Source organism: Crocuta crocuta, unplaced genomic scaffold (assembly GCF_008692635.1).
Source record: "Crocuta crocuta isolate KB4526 unplaced genomic scaffold, BGI_CrCroc_1.0 scaffold866, whole genome shotgun sequence".
NCBI lineage: Eukaryota > Metazoa > Chordata > Mammalia > Carnivora > Hyaenidae > Crocuta > Crocuta crocuta.
Window position 1 is genome coordinate 56688 of NW_027531900.1, and position 12171 is coordinate 68858.

The 12171-nt window shown below is 38.9% G+C and overlaps 1 protein-coding gene and 1 non-coding gene across 2 annotated transcripts in view; one reads left to right on the forward strand and one right to left on the reverse strand.

The window, feature by feature from the left end:
• SLC71A2 (solute carrier family 71 member 2) overlaps positions 1-12171 on the forward strand; it is a 48008-nt gene that overhangs the window by 11098 nt on the left and 24739 nt on the right. The window contains exon 3 of the mRNA XM_077773949.1: positions 4787-4849. Within this exon, the coding sequence (XP_077630075.1) occupies positions 4787-4849 (63 nt within the window). The remainder of the gene's footprint in view (positions 1-4786; positions 4850-12171) is intronic.
• Positions 1808-1937, reverse strand: LOC144239803 (small nucleolar RNA SNORA64/SNORA10 family). The gene has a single exon (XR_013337490.1). It is a non-coding gene; the product is annotated as a small nucleolar RNA SNORA64/SNORA10 family (small nucleolar RNA).

Here is a 12171-nt window from a genome sequence, read left to right on the forward strand (position 1 = left end):
TTTTTTTTTTTTTTTCTTATTGCCTTACTGTGACATCCAATACAACACTGAACAGAAGCAGTTGCTGTAGTGGACAGCCTGATCTCCTAGATGCTCTCTGATGGAAAGTGATCTAAAATTCACCACTAAATGTGATATTTGCTGTAGATTTGTTTTTGTAGATACTGTTTAACAGAGAAAGGAAATTCACTCTTTTCTGATTTTGCTTAGAGTTGTTATCCTGAATGGTTGTTAAATGTTATCTAAACTTTCTGTGTATAACCAGAAAATAATTAGATTCTCCTCATTATTTGGGTATTGTGGTTAGTTATATTGATTAAAAAATTTTTTTCAATGTTTTCATTTATTTCTGAGAGAGAGAGAGAGACAGTGTGAGCAGGGGAGGGTCAGAGAGAGAGGGAGACACAGAATCTGAAACAGGCTCCAGGCTCTGAGCTAGCTGTCAGCACAGAGCCCGATGCAGGGCTCGAACCCACAAACTGTGAGATCATGACCTGAGTCGAAGTCAGACGCTCAACCGACTGAGCCACCCAGTCGCCCCCAAATTATTATAGTCTTAACTGACTATGTTCCCTATGTTGTACAATCCTGGGACTTCTTTATTTTCTAACTGGCTAGGTATTATTCCACTGTGTGTGTGTGTGTGTGTGTGAGTGTGTGTGTGTGTGTGTGTGTGTGTGTGTATATATATATCTATCTATCACATCTTCTTTATCCATTCATCTATTAATGGAAACTTAAGTTGCTTCTATATCTTGGGTATTAAAAATAACACTTCAGTCAACATAGGGGTGCATATATGTTTTTGAATTAGTGTTTTTGTTTTCTTTAGGTAAATATCCAGGACTGGAATTATTGGTTCATATGGTAATTCTATATTTAATTTTTGAGGATCCTCCATACTCTTTTCCATAGTGGCTCCACGAATATACAACCCCATCAACAGTGCATTTTTACCAACATTCTCACCAACACTTGTTATTTCTTGGCTTTTTGATACTAGCCCTTCATCTCACAGGTGTGAAATGGTATCTCATTTTACTTTTGATTTGTGTTTCCCAATGATTAATGATGTTGAGTATCTTTTCATGTGTCCATTGGCCATTTTCATGTCTTCTCTGGAAAAAATGTCCCTTCATGTCTTCTGCCTGTTTTAATTGGATTCTTTTTGGGTTTGTTTTGTTTTGTTTTTTGTTTTTTGGTACTGAGTTGTGTAAGTTCTTTCAATAATTTGAGTATTAACATACCCTTACTGATATGTCTTTTGCAATTATCTTCTCACATCCCTTACATTATCTTGTCATTTGTTGTGGTTTCCCTCACTGTACAAAAGCTTTTTATTTTGGTGTAGTCCCAATAAGTTTAAGAATTATCAATTCTAAATTTTTTCAAAAGAATTACTTGTGGTTTTGTTGATTTTCATTATTGAATGCTTAGATTTCATTTCATTGATTTCTGTTCTTTTATTACCTTATTTCATTATTTCTTTGGGTTGGATTTGCTGTTCATTTTCTATTCTTTATTTTTTTTAATAAGTTTTAATTCGCTTTATTTTTCTTGTACAAAACTATGTGGTGGCCACAGCTGGAGCCTGGGTCCTCTGCATGGAGACTCTGGTGTGGGTCTTTATGAGATGGTCAGTGAATTCCTGGTAGGGAGACTTGGTGAACACGGTCTCTTCCCTAAGGTCAGAGTGAGATAGCTGTAGGTCTTGGAAACGGCATCAAAGTGGCCTTGACTGGAAAAGGGAAAACAACAGCAGTGGGTTGATGGCTTCTTGTGACACAACACCCCAGGTGCAAATAGAAACTGTTGCACTCTGAGGAACAGAAAGGCCACTTGGGGCTGTCTGTCATTCATTAGAAGGGCCTTCCTCTCTCTTTGTCTAAAAATATGCCAACCACACACTGAGTATGATTAATCAGAGCTGAGAGAGGTTTCTAGGTTCTTTATATGGAAGCTTAGAACACTGATTTCAGTTCTTTGTTGGTTTTCAGTTTTATGTATTTAAAACTTTAGTCTCTAAGCATTGATGTGCTTATAATCATGAGTTTTATGTGTTGTATCTTTATTACCATTTAGTTTCTTCTTTTTTCTAATATTTCTTTGACTTCTTTGACTCCTGGATTGTTGGAAGTATATTGTCTTAATTTCTAAACATTTGGGGACTTTTCTAGATTATTGTATTATCAGAGAACATATTATGAATTTTTTTTGTTCTTTGAAATTTGCTGAAGCTTATTTTGTATCCTAGTACATAGTTAAGTCTTATAAGTTTTCCATATAACCTAAAAAGAACAAGTATCCCCTAGAGTAGTGTTCTCTATATGGTAAGTGTGTTAAATGTGTTCATTATTTTTTATGTCTTTTATGTATTCACTGATGTATTTTGTCTACCTGTTCTCACATCTTTCAAGAGAGATGTGCTTCTCTTCTTTTTATGTTACTGTTTTGCAGCTGAATTCTGCATTTTAAAAACATTTACAGTGCATTGTAAATTTTATACAGTCTGTATTTACCCTGATATTTATCCATTCTGATGCTCTTCTTCCTTTTTCTGGATTCCTGTGCCCTCTCCTGTAATCAGTTCTTAAGGATTTTTTGTTTGTTTGTTTGTTTTGCTTAGTTTGCATAGGTCCCTGTGCAGCACATTGGTTTTTTTTTTTTTTTTTACAAATAGTTTATTGTCAAATTAGTTTCCACATAACACCCNCTGCCCATTTCTTCACTGGATTGTTTGTTTTTCGGGTGTGGAGTTTGGTGAGTTCCTTATAGATTTTGGATATTAACCCTTTATCTGATATGTCATTTGCAACCATCTTTTCCCATTCAGTTGGTTGCCTATTAGTTTTGTGGGTTGTTTCCTTTGCTGGCAGCACATTGTTTTTAATGCATGTAGCATTTTCTTGAATGTCTTGGAGGACACTTGCATTTATTTTAAAATTTTCTTATGTTTCCTACCGTAATTGGGTTCTTTAGCAGTGAGGTAGATTTTTTTTCCCTATTTGTGTTGTTCTTTGTGCCTTTCAGAGGTTTTCAAATTTTTGTTGAATTTTATGTATGCTTATATTTACTAAAGAGGGTAGGATCAGAGATTGTGAAAACAAATGTCTTCCAGGGGTAGGCAAATAATGTATATGTCAAATAGGATCAGAACATAACAGCTGGCATATAGGCTCCTTCAACTGCAGCAGCCACTGTCTGCTTACTCAGCTAATTGAATATGTGTAAATTCAAGCCCCATGTTTTGAAATCTTCTGGTTTCCTGTGACATGCTAGAAAATCATAGGGAGTATGGTGAAATTTCCTGAAATTTACACATTGACAGCCACCTCATTTGAAAAACACAAATACAAATCACAAAGAGCATCACTTTGCCAGTTGGCTACCTGTGGCCTAGATTTCCTCTGGCAGCTGGAGTATCGTTGTCCAACCCAGGTGGAAAGCCCTATTCCTCAGAATTGAATGCAGACATTGCTTATAGGAGTTCTTGATTTTTGACAGTGTGGTTGTTTGGAGATTCCTCTATCATGATGAAGTGGTTTATTATGTGATTGTAGGGCTTAGCACTACTCCTGGCAGCCGTAAGAGGCTTGGGGCACTGTCATTTTTAATCTCACCCATTCGGTTCCTCTGGTATCCCATGTAGAAGTCCCAGTTCAGAGAACTTTGTTTCCTATGTTTTGAAATTTTATTTTTATTTTTTTAAATGTTATATTTGAGAGCGAGCAAGTGAGCAGGGGCATGGGTAGGGGTAGAGGATCCCAAGCAGGCTCCACCTGACAGCACAGAACCTGATGTGGGGCTCAGACTCGTGAATTGTGAGGTCATGACCTGAGCTGAAACTAAGAGTCGGGTGCCTAACTGACTGAGCCACCTAGGTGCCCTCCCCCCCGTTTAAAAATTTTACTTATTTTGAGAGAGAGAGAGAGAGAGAGAGAGAGACAGAGCGCGCGCGCGAGCGAGTACAAGTGGGGAAGTTGCAGAGAAAAGGAGAGAATATCCCAAGCAGGCTCCACACTGTCAGCACAGAGCCCAATGCAGGACTGGAACTCATGAACCATGAGATCATAACCTGAGCCAAAGTCAGACACTTAACCCAGGGGCACCTGAGAACTATGCTTTTTGATTCTTATGTTGGGCACAGATATGGAGGTCACTAGCTTTGAGAGCAAGATACAGGAGCTTATTTTGTAACCTGTTCAACTATGGATGTCTTTCCTTCTCCTCCAGTTCTGTCCCCCGGCCCCCCAACCTGATTTCTAAAAATGTACTTTTTCAAAGACCTTTTTTTCCTACCTTCACATATTATTGTTCTTCAACTGTTTTAGGGTTTGTTATCAGCCTCTTCCCTCTGCTGTAATCATCCAGAAGTACCTCACTATTCTTAGCTTCCCAGAAATTCTGTAAATTTAGCTTTATATCAGTGGAATTTTAGGTAGAAGTACAGAAAAACAGGTGTGTGTGTGTGTGTGTGTGTGTGTGTGTGTTTAATGCTTAAAATTGTTCATGGTGAAGGGTGTAGCCAATTAACAATTTATGTTTGTTGCAGAAGGTTTTGTAAGAAAAGCTCCTGAGTGCTGGGATGTAAGTTCTTGCCTTATTTAGATTTCCGCCTCATTATTTACTACGCTTTCGTATTTTTAGGATACTTTCCATATTTCACTGATACTTAAAAGGCTTTCATTCCAGGATTCATCTTATTTACATAACCTAACATTAACAGAGGCAAAAATCTTTCCCTTTAATTTGTTTTTGAATTTATCTTGATGTTTGCTTTTTGTAGGTTCTACATGAAACATTTCCTCAACACACATTCCTCATGAATGGTCTCATTCAAGGTGTAAAGGTAAGAACAGTTTTTGTGTGGTTCACAAGGAACCAAAGACAGGAATCATTAGTAGTTCAACCCTGTAAGTTTAAATGGGATATAGGGAAATAATCACCATTTGTTCTGGAGACCTAAAGTGTGGGGAAATAGGTTCTGCTTCCATAAATGGTTTAGAAAAAAGCTTAGGGCAGAAAACCTACAGAGATGAAACCCGGTTTGGGGCTCTTGTCTCCTGCTGGACATTAGCCTCTCTCGTATTCAAGTCTGCATCTGCTCTCTTGCTGGACAAGAGAGAACTCCAGACTCATAGTCTGTGACACTGAAGCTAAAGTTTTAACTGGATTATAAGTGTCAAAATGAAACACAATCCAAGTACATAAGGCATTGAATGGTTTACTGGTAAAAGCAGTACTTCATTTTTATAAATATGTATATAGCACCTTATAAAGAGTTTAATTTTGTGAGCATTTAATTGCCCTGCCTGTCAACAGAATAAAATGGGTAAATGTTCTTGTCTTCCTTTGAGACAAATTTTGACATTGAGGAAGAAGGCAGTATCAACATTTAGTCGGCTGTATAGTCCTTTGTCAAGCTGGTGTTCTAGTCACAACTGAGTTCTCAACCACTTAATTCTTAATTCATTGTTTAAATTTCAATGTGATTTATCAGAAAAGCTTATATATGAGAGGTTAAAGTATGTTATATTCGAGTCCCATTTTACAGTATAGTACACAGGTATAGTGTCTGATTCCTTCCAACCTTAGATGGTACTCCTCTGTGAGCTGAGTAACACACTTAAAATTATGCCCTAATAATTTGCTGAATTTACAGTTTGAGCAGCATTGTTTGTAATAAATACTATTTATTCTTTGCCTACTTTCAAAAAGACTTTGAAAATGCTTACAGTAATAACATAAGTAAAGTGGCCTCTTATATAAAGATTGAAGCAAGAAGTTTTTAGCTCTCATTGAGAAGAGGAGTGTTGGGGTGCCTGGGTGGCTCAGTCGCTTAAGTGGCCGACTTCAGCTCAGGTCATGATCTCACAGTTCGTGAGTTCAAGCCCCGTGTCAGGCTCTGAGCTGTGCTGACAGCTGAGAGCCTGGAGCCTGCTTCTGATTCTGTGTCTCCCTCTCTCTATCTGCCCCTCCCCCGCTCACACTCTGTGTCTCTCTCTCTCTCAAAAAAAAATAAACATTAAAAAAAAAAAGAGAGAAGAGGAGTGTTATCAGGAACCTGGCATGTGGTGGTACCTGGGTGGCTCAGTCAGAGTCTTGATTTTGGCTCAGGTCATGATCTCATGGTTTGTGAGTTTGAGCCCTACATTGGACTCTTCAGTGACAGCGTGGAGCCTGCTTAGGATTCTCTGTCTCCCTTTCTCTCTGCCCCTCCCCTGCTTGTGCTTACTTTCTCTCTCTCTCTCTCTCTTTCAAAAATAAATGACCTTAAAAAAAAAACTTTAAAGAAACTGACGTGTGGGCCTTTACGTATCAGTTTTAGATTAGCTTAGATCAAAATAGAAAGTAAGTGAGAGAAGGCATTGATAAAAATACAATAAAGTTATCCTTAAGAGCAGATTCTTGGGGACGTTACTCTATTATCTTGCAGACTAGCTACTAAAATGTGTTTTAGTCTGGTTCTGCAGAGTAAAATCAACTAGGTATATATTCTGAAGCCAAGCGGTACACTGCACTTTGACCTAGAGATACTAATGGTGTTATTCTTAAAAAAAAAAAAAAAAAAGAAAGAAAAAAGTAAAATAAAAGGTATTTGGATTGATTTCAGGGGCTTAGACAAGGGCTTTTGCAAGTTTGATAAGTATTGAACTTCCTTCACATTATTGAGCTTCTATTAGAACTTTAATGATTGGTTATTGTGTCGGGTATGGGTATGACAGTACCTACTGCAAAGTAGCTCGAATTGGATAGCTTAATGCATGTGTGAGTACAATGCAAGGAATGTGGCTTCAGATTGTTTAACTTTCAATCTCTGTTCTACACTTAGTACCTGTGATTTAGCCTCTCTGACTTCAGTTTCATTATTCATGAAATGAGAAAGATAAAACTACTTCTAACAGGGTGTTTACACAGATTAAATGAGCTAGTACATATAAAGCTGTTAGCACAATACCTTTGAGTGCTGAATAATAAATGTTAACAAAGAGAAATATGTAAAAAACAAAAACTATTAGAAGGAAATCTTGGTGACTGTTTTCTTACCCATTTGGGAAAATATTTTCTTTTCTTAGAAAAAGAATATATAAAGGAAAAGATTGAGTCATTTATATCAGTTATCTTAACTTTGGTAAGTTTAAACCACCATCATAAAAATGAAAAGACAAATGACAAAATGTTATTTGCGGTATGTATAGTAGAAGGAGAACCACATAAAAGTGTCCTCCAGGTAAAACCATAGGAAAGTAACTTATATCCCAGAAGGGTAAGCTGCCAGTTTACAAAAGATGTCAGTGTAACAATAGGTTTATCACTAGTAAGTAGTGAATCCCAAATGTAATGAGATTATATTTTCACATAAGCATTGGTAGAAAAGTTTAAACTGATAATAGCTAGTTCCGTTTGTGATAAATTAGGCCCAATACAGGACTGCTGAGAGAGTAAATTGGTGTAGCTTTCCTAGAAGGCAGTGTTTTAGGAACCTCAAAATATTCACTAATTTTAACAAAGCAATTCCATTTCTAGAAAATTGTTCTTATCAATAGTTATTTAAAGATTCAGGTAAAGAGCTATTTGTAATAGTAAACATGGAAACCATTAAAATGGGTTAAAATTAGAAGAATAAGTACTTTGTTGCACAGGCATATGATGTAACATAAAGAACACCTTTCTGGGGGCGCCTGGGTGGCTTAGTCGGTTAAGCGTCCGACTTTCGCTTAGGTCATGATCTCACGGTTCGTGGGTTCGAGCCCCGCGTCGGGCTCTGTGCTGACTGCCAGCTCCGAGCCTGGAGCCTGTTTCAGTCTGTGACTCCCTCTCTCTCTGACCCTCCCCTGCTCACGCTGTCTCTCTCTCTCCTAGAAATAAATAAAACATTAAAAAAATTTAAAATAAAAAAGAAAAGAACACCTTTCTGAAGACTACCATATAATGTGTGAGGCAAAAAGGATAGAGAGCTACAGTGTGGTTTTTCTTTGGTTTTTACCAAAATACATATGTTTAAGCAGGGGGAAAACATGATTAAAAAAGGAGTCACTTGAAGTTTGAAAGCATTTATATGGATAGTTTTTAGTTTTCTTCTTTATATTCTTTGTAGATTTCCTACAGTTAATTTGTACTTTGTAAGTTTACAATCGTGATGCATGGGTGAGAAGGCTTATATTTGGGGTGACCACCAGTAAAGGATTCAAGAGGAGAGGCGCCTGGGTGGTTCAGTAAGTTAAGCATATGACTTGGGCTCAGGTCATGGTCTCATGGTTCATGGGATTGAGCCCTACATCAGGTTTTGTGCTGACAGCTCAGAGACTGGAGCCTGCTTCAGATTCTGTGTCTCCTCTCTCTCTCTCTCTCTCCCCCTCCCCTGCTCATGTGTTCTCTCTCTCTCCCCCTCTCTGTCTCTTTCAAAATTGAAAAAAAAGGTTAACATACCACAAACTAAGTTCCTGGTCTTCCTATCAAGTCTGACCTGCTCACAAGCCTTCCTCATTTCAGTTACTGGTCATGCCAGTCTTGCTCATCTCAAAATCCCTGGAGTCATCTTGAATCCTTTCTGTTTCCAAATCCATTCCATCAACAGATTCTTTGGTTTTACCTTCAAAGTAGATGTGTAATGAAAACACTCCCTGGTGTTTCAGTAGAGGTCTTGATAAAATAGAAACCAACGTAAGGCATTCTTAACCAGTCCCACGCCCACTCCACTGTCTTCTCTAGCCTCACACCTGTTCCCTGCATTCCCACTGACCTTGCTCCAACCATAGCTTCCTTAGTCTGTGTTTGCTTGCGCACTCTGCAGGTTCTGTTCTGTCTGCTTGACTTTTTCTCCCAGATACTAGCCTTACTCCGTAATCTTAGCTCTTCACCCAGGTGTCTTTTTTTTTTTTAATGTTTACTTATTTTTGAGAGAGAGAGAGCGAGCACATGAGCAGGGGAGGGACAGAGAGAGAGGTAGTCATAGAATTCGAACCAGGCTCCAGGCTCTGAGCTGTCAGCACAGAGCCTGACATGGGGCTCAAACTCACAAACCGCGAGATCATGACCTAAGCTGAAGTCGTACACTTAACCAACTGAGCCACCCAGGCGCTCCCCCCCCACCCAGTGTTATTTTTTTAGTGAAGCCTTTATTGACTGTTGTCTTGCATAATGTAACCTATCCTCATCACTTCCAGCCCCCCTTCTCTGCTTTGTTTTTCTCCAAAAGCATTATAATCTCACCTCTGACATGCTGTATATTGTACTTTATCTTGTTATTGTTTGTGCTTCTCAACCTTCCTCTTTTAGACTGGAAGCTTCTGGAAAGCATGAATTTCTGTCTACTCCTGTCCTCAGAGGCTAGAATAGTTCTTGGCAAATGATAGGTGCTCAGTAAATATTATTGACTTAACATTTCTTTCCAGTCTTTTTCTATGCATTTTTAAATAGTCAAGATCCAGCTCACATGGAGACTTTGTTGTTATATCAGCAGTCACGAATTATATCACAGTAATTTCTCCATGACATTAGAAACTATATGAAACTTAATGAAATCTAGGCATCCCTCTTTTACACATTCAGTATGCACAAATTCCAGTTACTGAAGTTCAGTTAAAAAATACCAGCCCATTACCGTGGTCCATTAACTGTGAGTAACTGCTTACAGTATGAACTGCTTCTGGCTCCTCAGTCCACAGGGTACAGTAACAGGTGAACATCATCATCAGTGATCGTTCATGACATTTAAAAATGTTGGTGACTGGTCTGAGTTTGTGCATAGACAGCAAGGCATGTGATTGTGTTGCCTCCTTGCCTCCACTGATAAACCCACATGACAGTTTACAGAAACGGATCAGTAAAAATGAATTGGCCAACAAGGGTAGAAGTACAGTGAAGAAGTAATTACTGATAACGCTAGAAGCAACTGATATCTGGATAGAACCTCTGCAGAATTCTAGAAGAAATAAGCCAGCAGGGGCACACACCCAAAAGACCTTAGTAAAGATAGGCTTGTCAACATAAATGAGAAGAATGGTATAATGAACAGGATGAAGGTGTCCCAGTGGAGGTGATGTCAGCAAAATGCTTCACGTTAAAGGGACTCACAGAGATGATATTTCATGACATTGAAAACACAAAGGATAGAACATTGGAAGTTGATCTGTATTTAGAAAAAGTTGTATGGCAATTTGCCAGTGCATAGAAGATACTGAACATCACATGTTACATGGCTTAGGAAGAAGGCAAGCACTGTTAAAATGACTCTTGGTAAGTTTTTATAAGGAAATAAAACACTTTATTTCTTAAGGTTTTAAATTACAGTGTAAATAAATACACTGTTTTTTTTTGTTTGTTTTGTTTTTTTTTTTAATTTTTTTGTTTTAGAGAGTGGTGAAGGGGCAGAGGGAAAGAAGGAGAATCTCAAGCAGGCTCTACACTCATCATGGAGCCCGACACAGGGCTTCATCCCATGACTGTGAGGTCATAACCTTAGCCAAAATCAAGAGTTGGACACTCAACTGACTGAGCTACCCAGACGGCCCAACAGATTTATTTTAAGAAATAGACTCACATGACGGTGGGTCTGAGAAGTCTGAAATAATGTAGGGTCGACTGAACTCAGGAAGGAGTTCCTGAGGTGGAACTCTTTCTTCTGGAAACTTCAGATTTCTTAAGGCTGTCAACTGATTGGACTAGCCTCCCCCCATATTATTAAAGGTAGTACCCTTTACCTTAGAGCAGGCTGTTGTAGGTGTTAACCAGAGCTACACAGTATCTTCACAGAAACACCCACACTAGCACTTGATTAAATAATGGTATCATAGCCTAGCCAAGCTGACTCCTAAAACTGTCACATTTGCTTTAGCTACACTTTGTCAAAAATGCAACACTAGACTGACGCACCTTGGTTTGACTTGGCAGATGAAATCTAGTTATGGCCGCTGGTTAATAGGAGCATGTGGAGTCACTGTAATAATTTTCTTCATTGAAACTAATTGGTCTGATGGCCCAGTATCCGCCTTGAAACAACTCCTTTTTTTTTTTTTTAATGTTTATTTCTGAGAGAGAGAGAGACAGCATGAGCAAGGGAGGGTCAGAGAGAGAGGGAGAGACAGAATTTGAAACAGGCTCCAGGCTCTGAGCTGGCTGTCAGCACAGAGCCCGATACTGGGCTTGAACCCACGAACCGTGAGATCATGACCTGAGCTGAAGTCGGACACTTAACCGACTGAGCCACCCAGGCGTCTCTCGCCTTGAAACTTCTTGAAGCTTCTTTCTTTAGCATGTTTTATATTTATTGCAAAATTCGACATCTTTAGCAGTGTCCCAAACTAAGCAGGCCACATGTCTGAGTTTACACCTGGAATGGTCACTGTGAAGAGGGTGGCTCTAAAGCAGGCACTCCACGATCTAGTCTGGCTTTAACGTCACGGTAGAAGCCAGCTCAGGGCATGGCCACAGGGGACTTCTCACTCTAGACTTGGCCATCAACTCTGATAAAGGAGAAGGCGTATAGATGCTCTTCCAGGGGATTCAATGTCAAGTTCCTGTAGTGCAGGATCTGCTGGTCAACTGTCATCCTGATATTTAAATGAATAAAATCATCAAACAGTGCTTAGAATAGTAGCTTAGCATAGTCACACACAGAAACTTTTGGCTGATGCCTTAAGAACTAGGAAAAAAAGTCAAAACCAAGATAGAGATCTTTAAAGTTTCATCAAGCTGCTCTTTGGTATTAGTAAGTACAGAGTACTTTTCCTACACACAGGCGTGCGTGCATGCAGGCAGAATAATTCTTGCTTGGGGCGCCTGGTTGGCTTAGTTGGTTAAGCGTCCGACTTTCGCTTAGGTCATGATCTCGCAGTTCGCGGGTTCGAGCCCCGTGTCGGGCTCTGTGCTGACTGCCAGCTTGGAGCCCGGAGCTTGTTTCAGAGTCTGTATCTCCCTCTCTCTCTGACCCTCCCCTGCTCACGCTGTCTCTCTCTCTCTCCTAGAAATAAATAAAAATATTAAAAAAAAAAATAATTCTTGCTTAATTTGGACAAGAACTTGAATAAAGATTATTCTTTTTATTATCTATAAATAAAATTATTAAACCACCTACTTGAGAGATGAGTCATCAATTTTAAGTGCAGACTTTTTATGACAACTCATTTATCCATTGAAAAAAACATGTAAGAGCACTCACAAGTAGGTAAG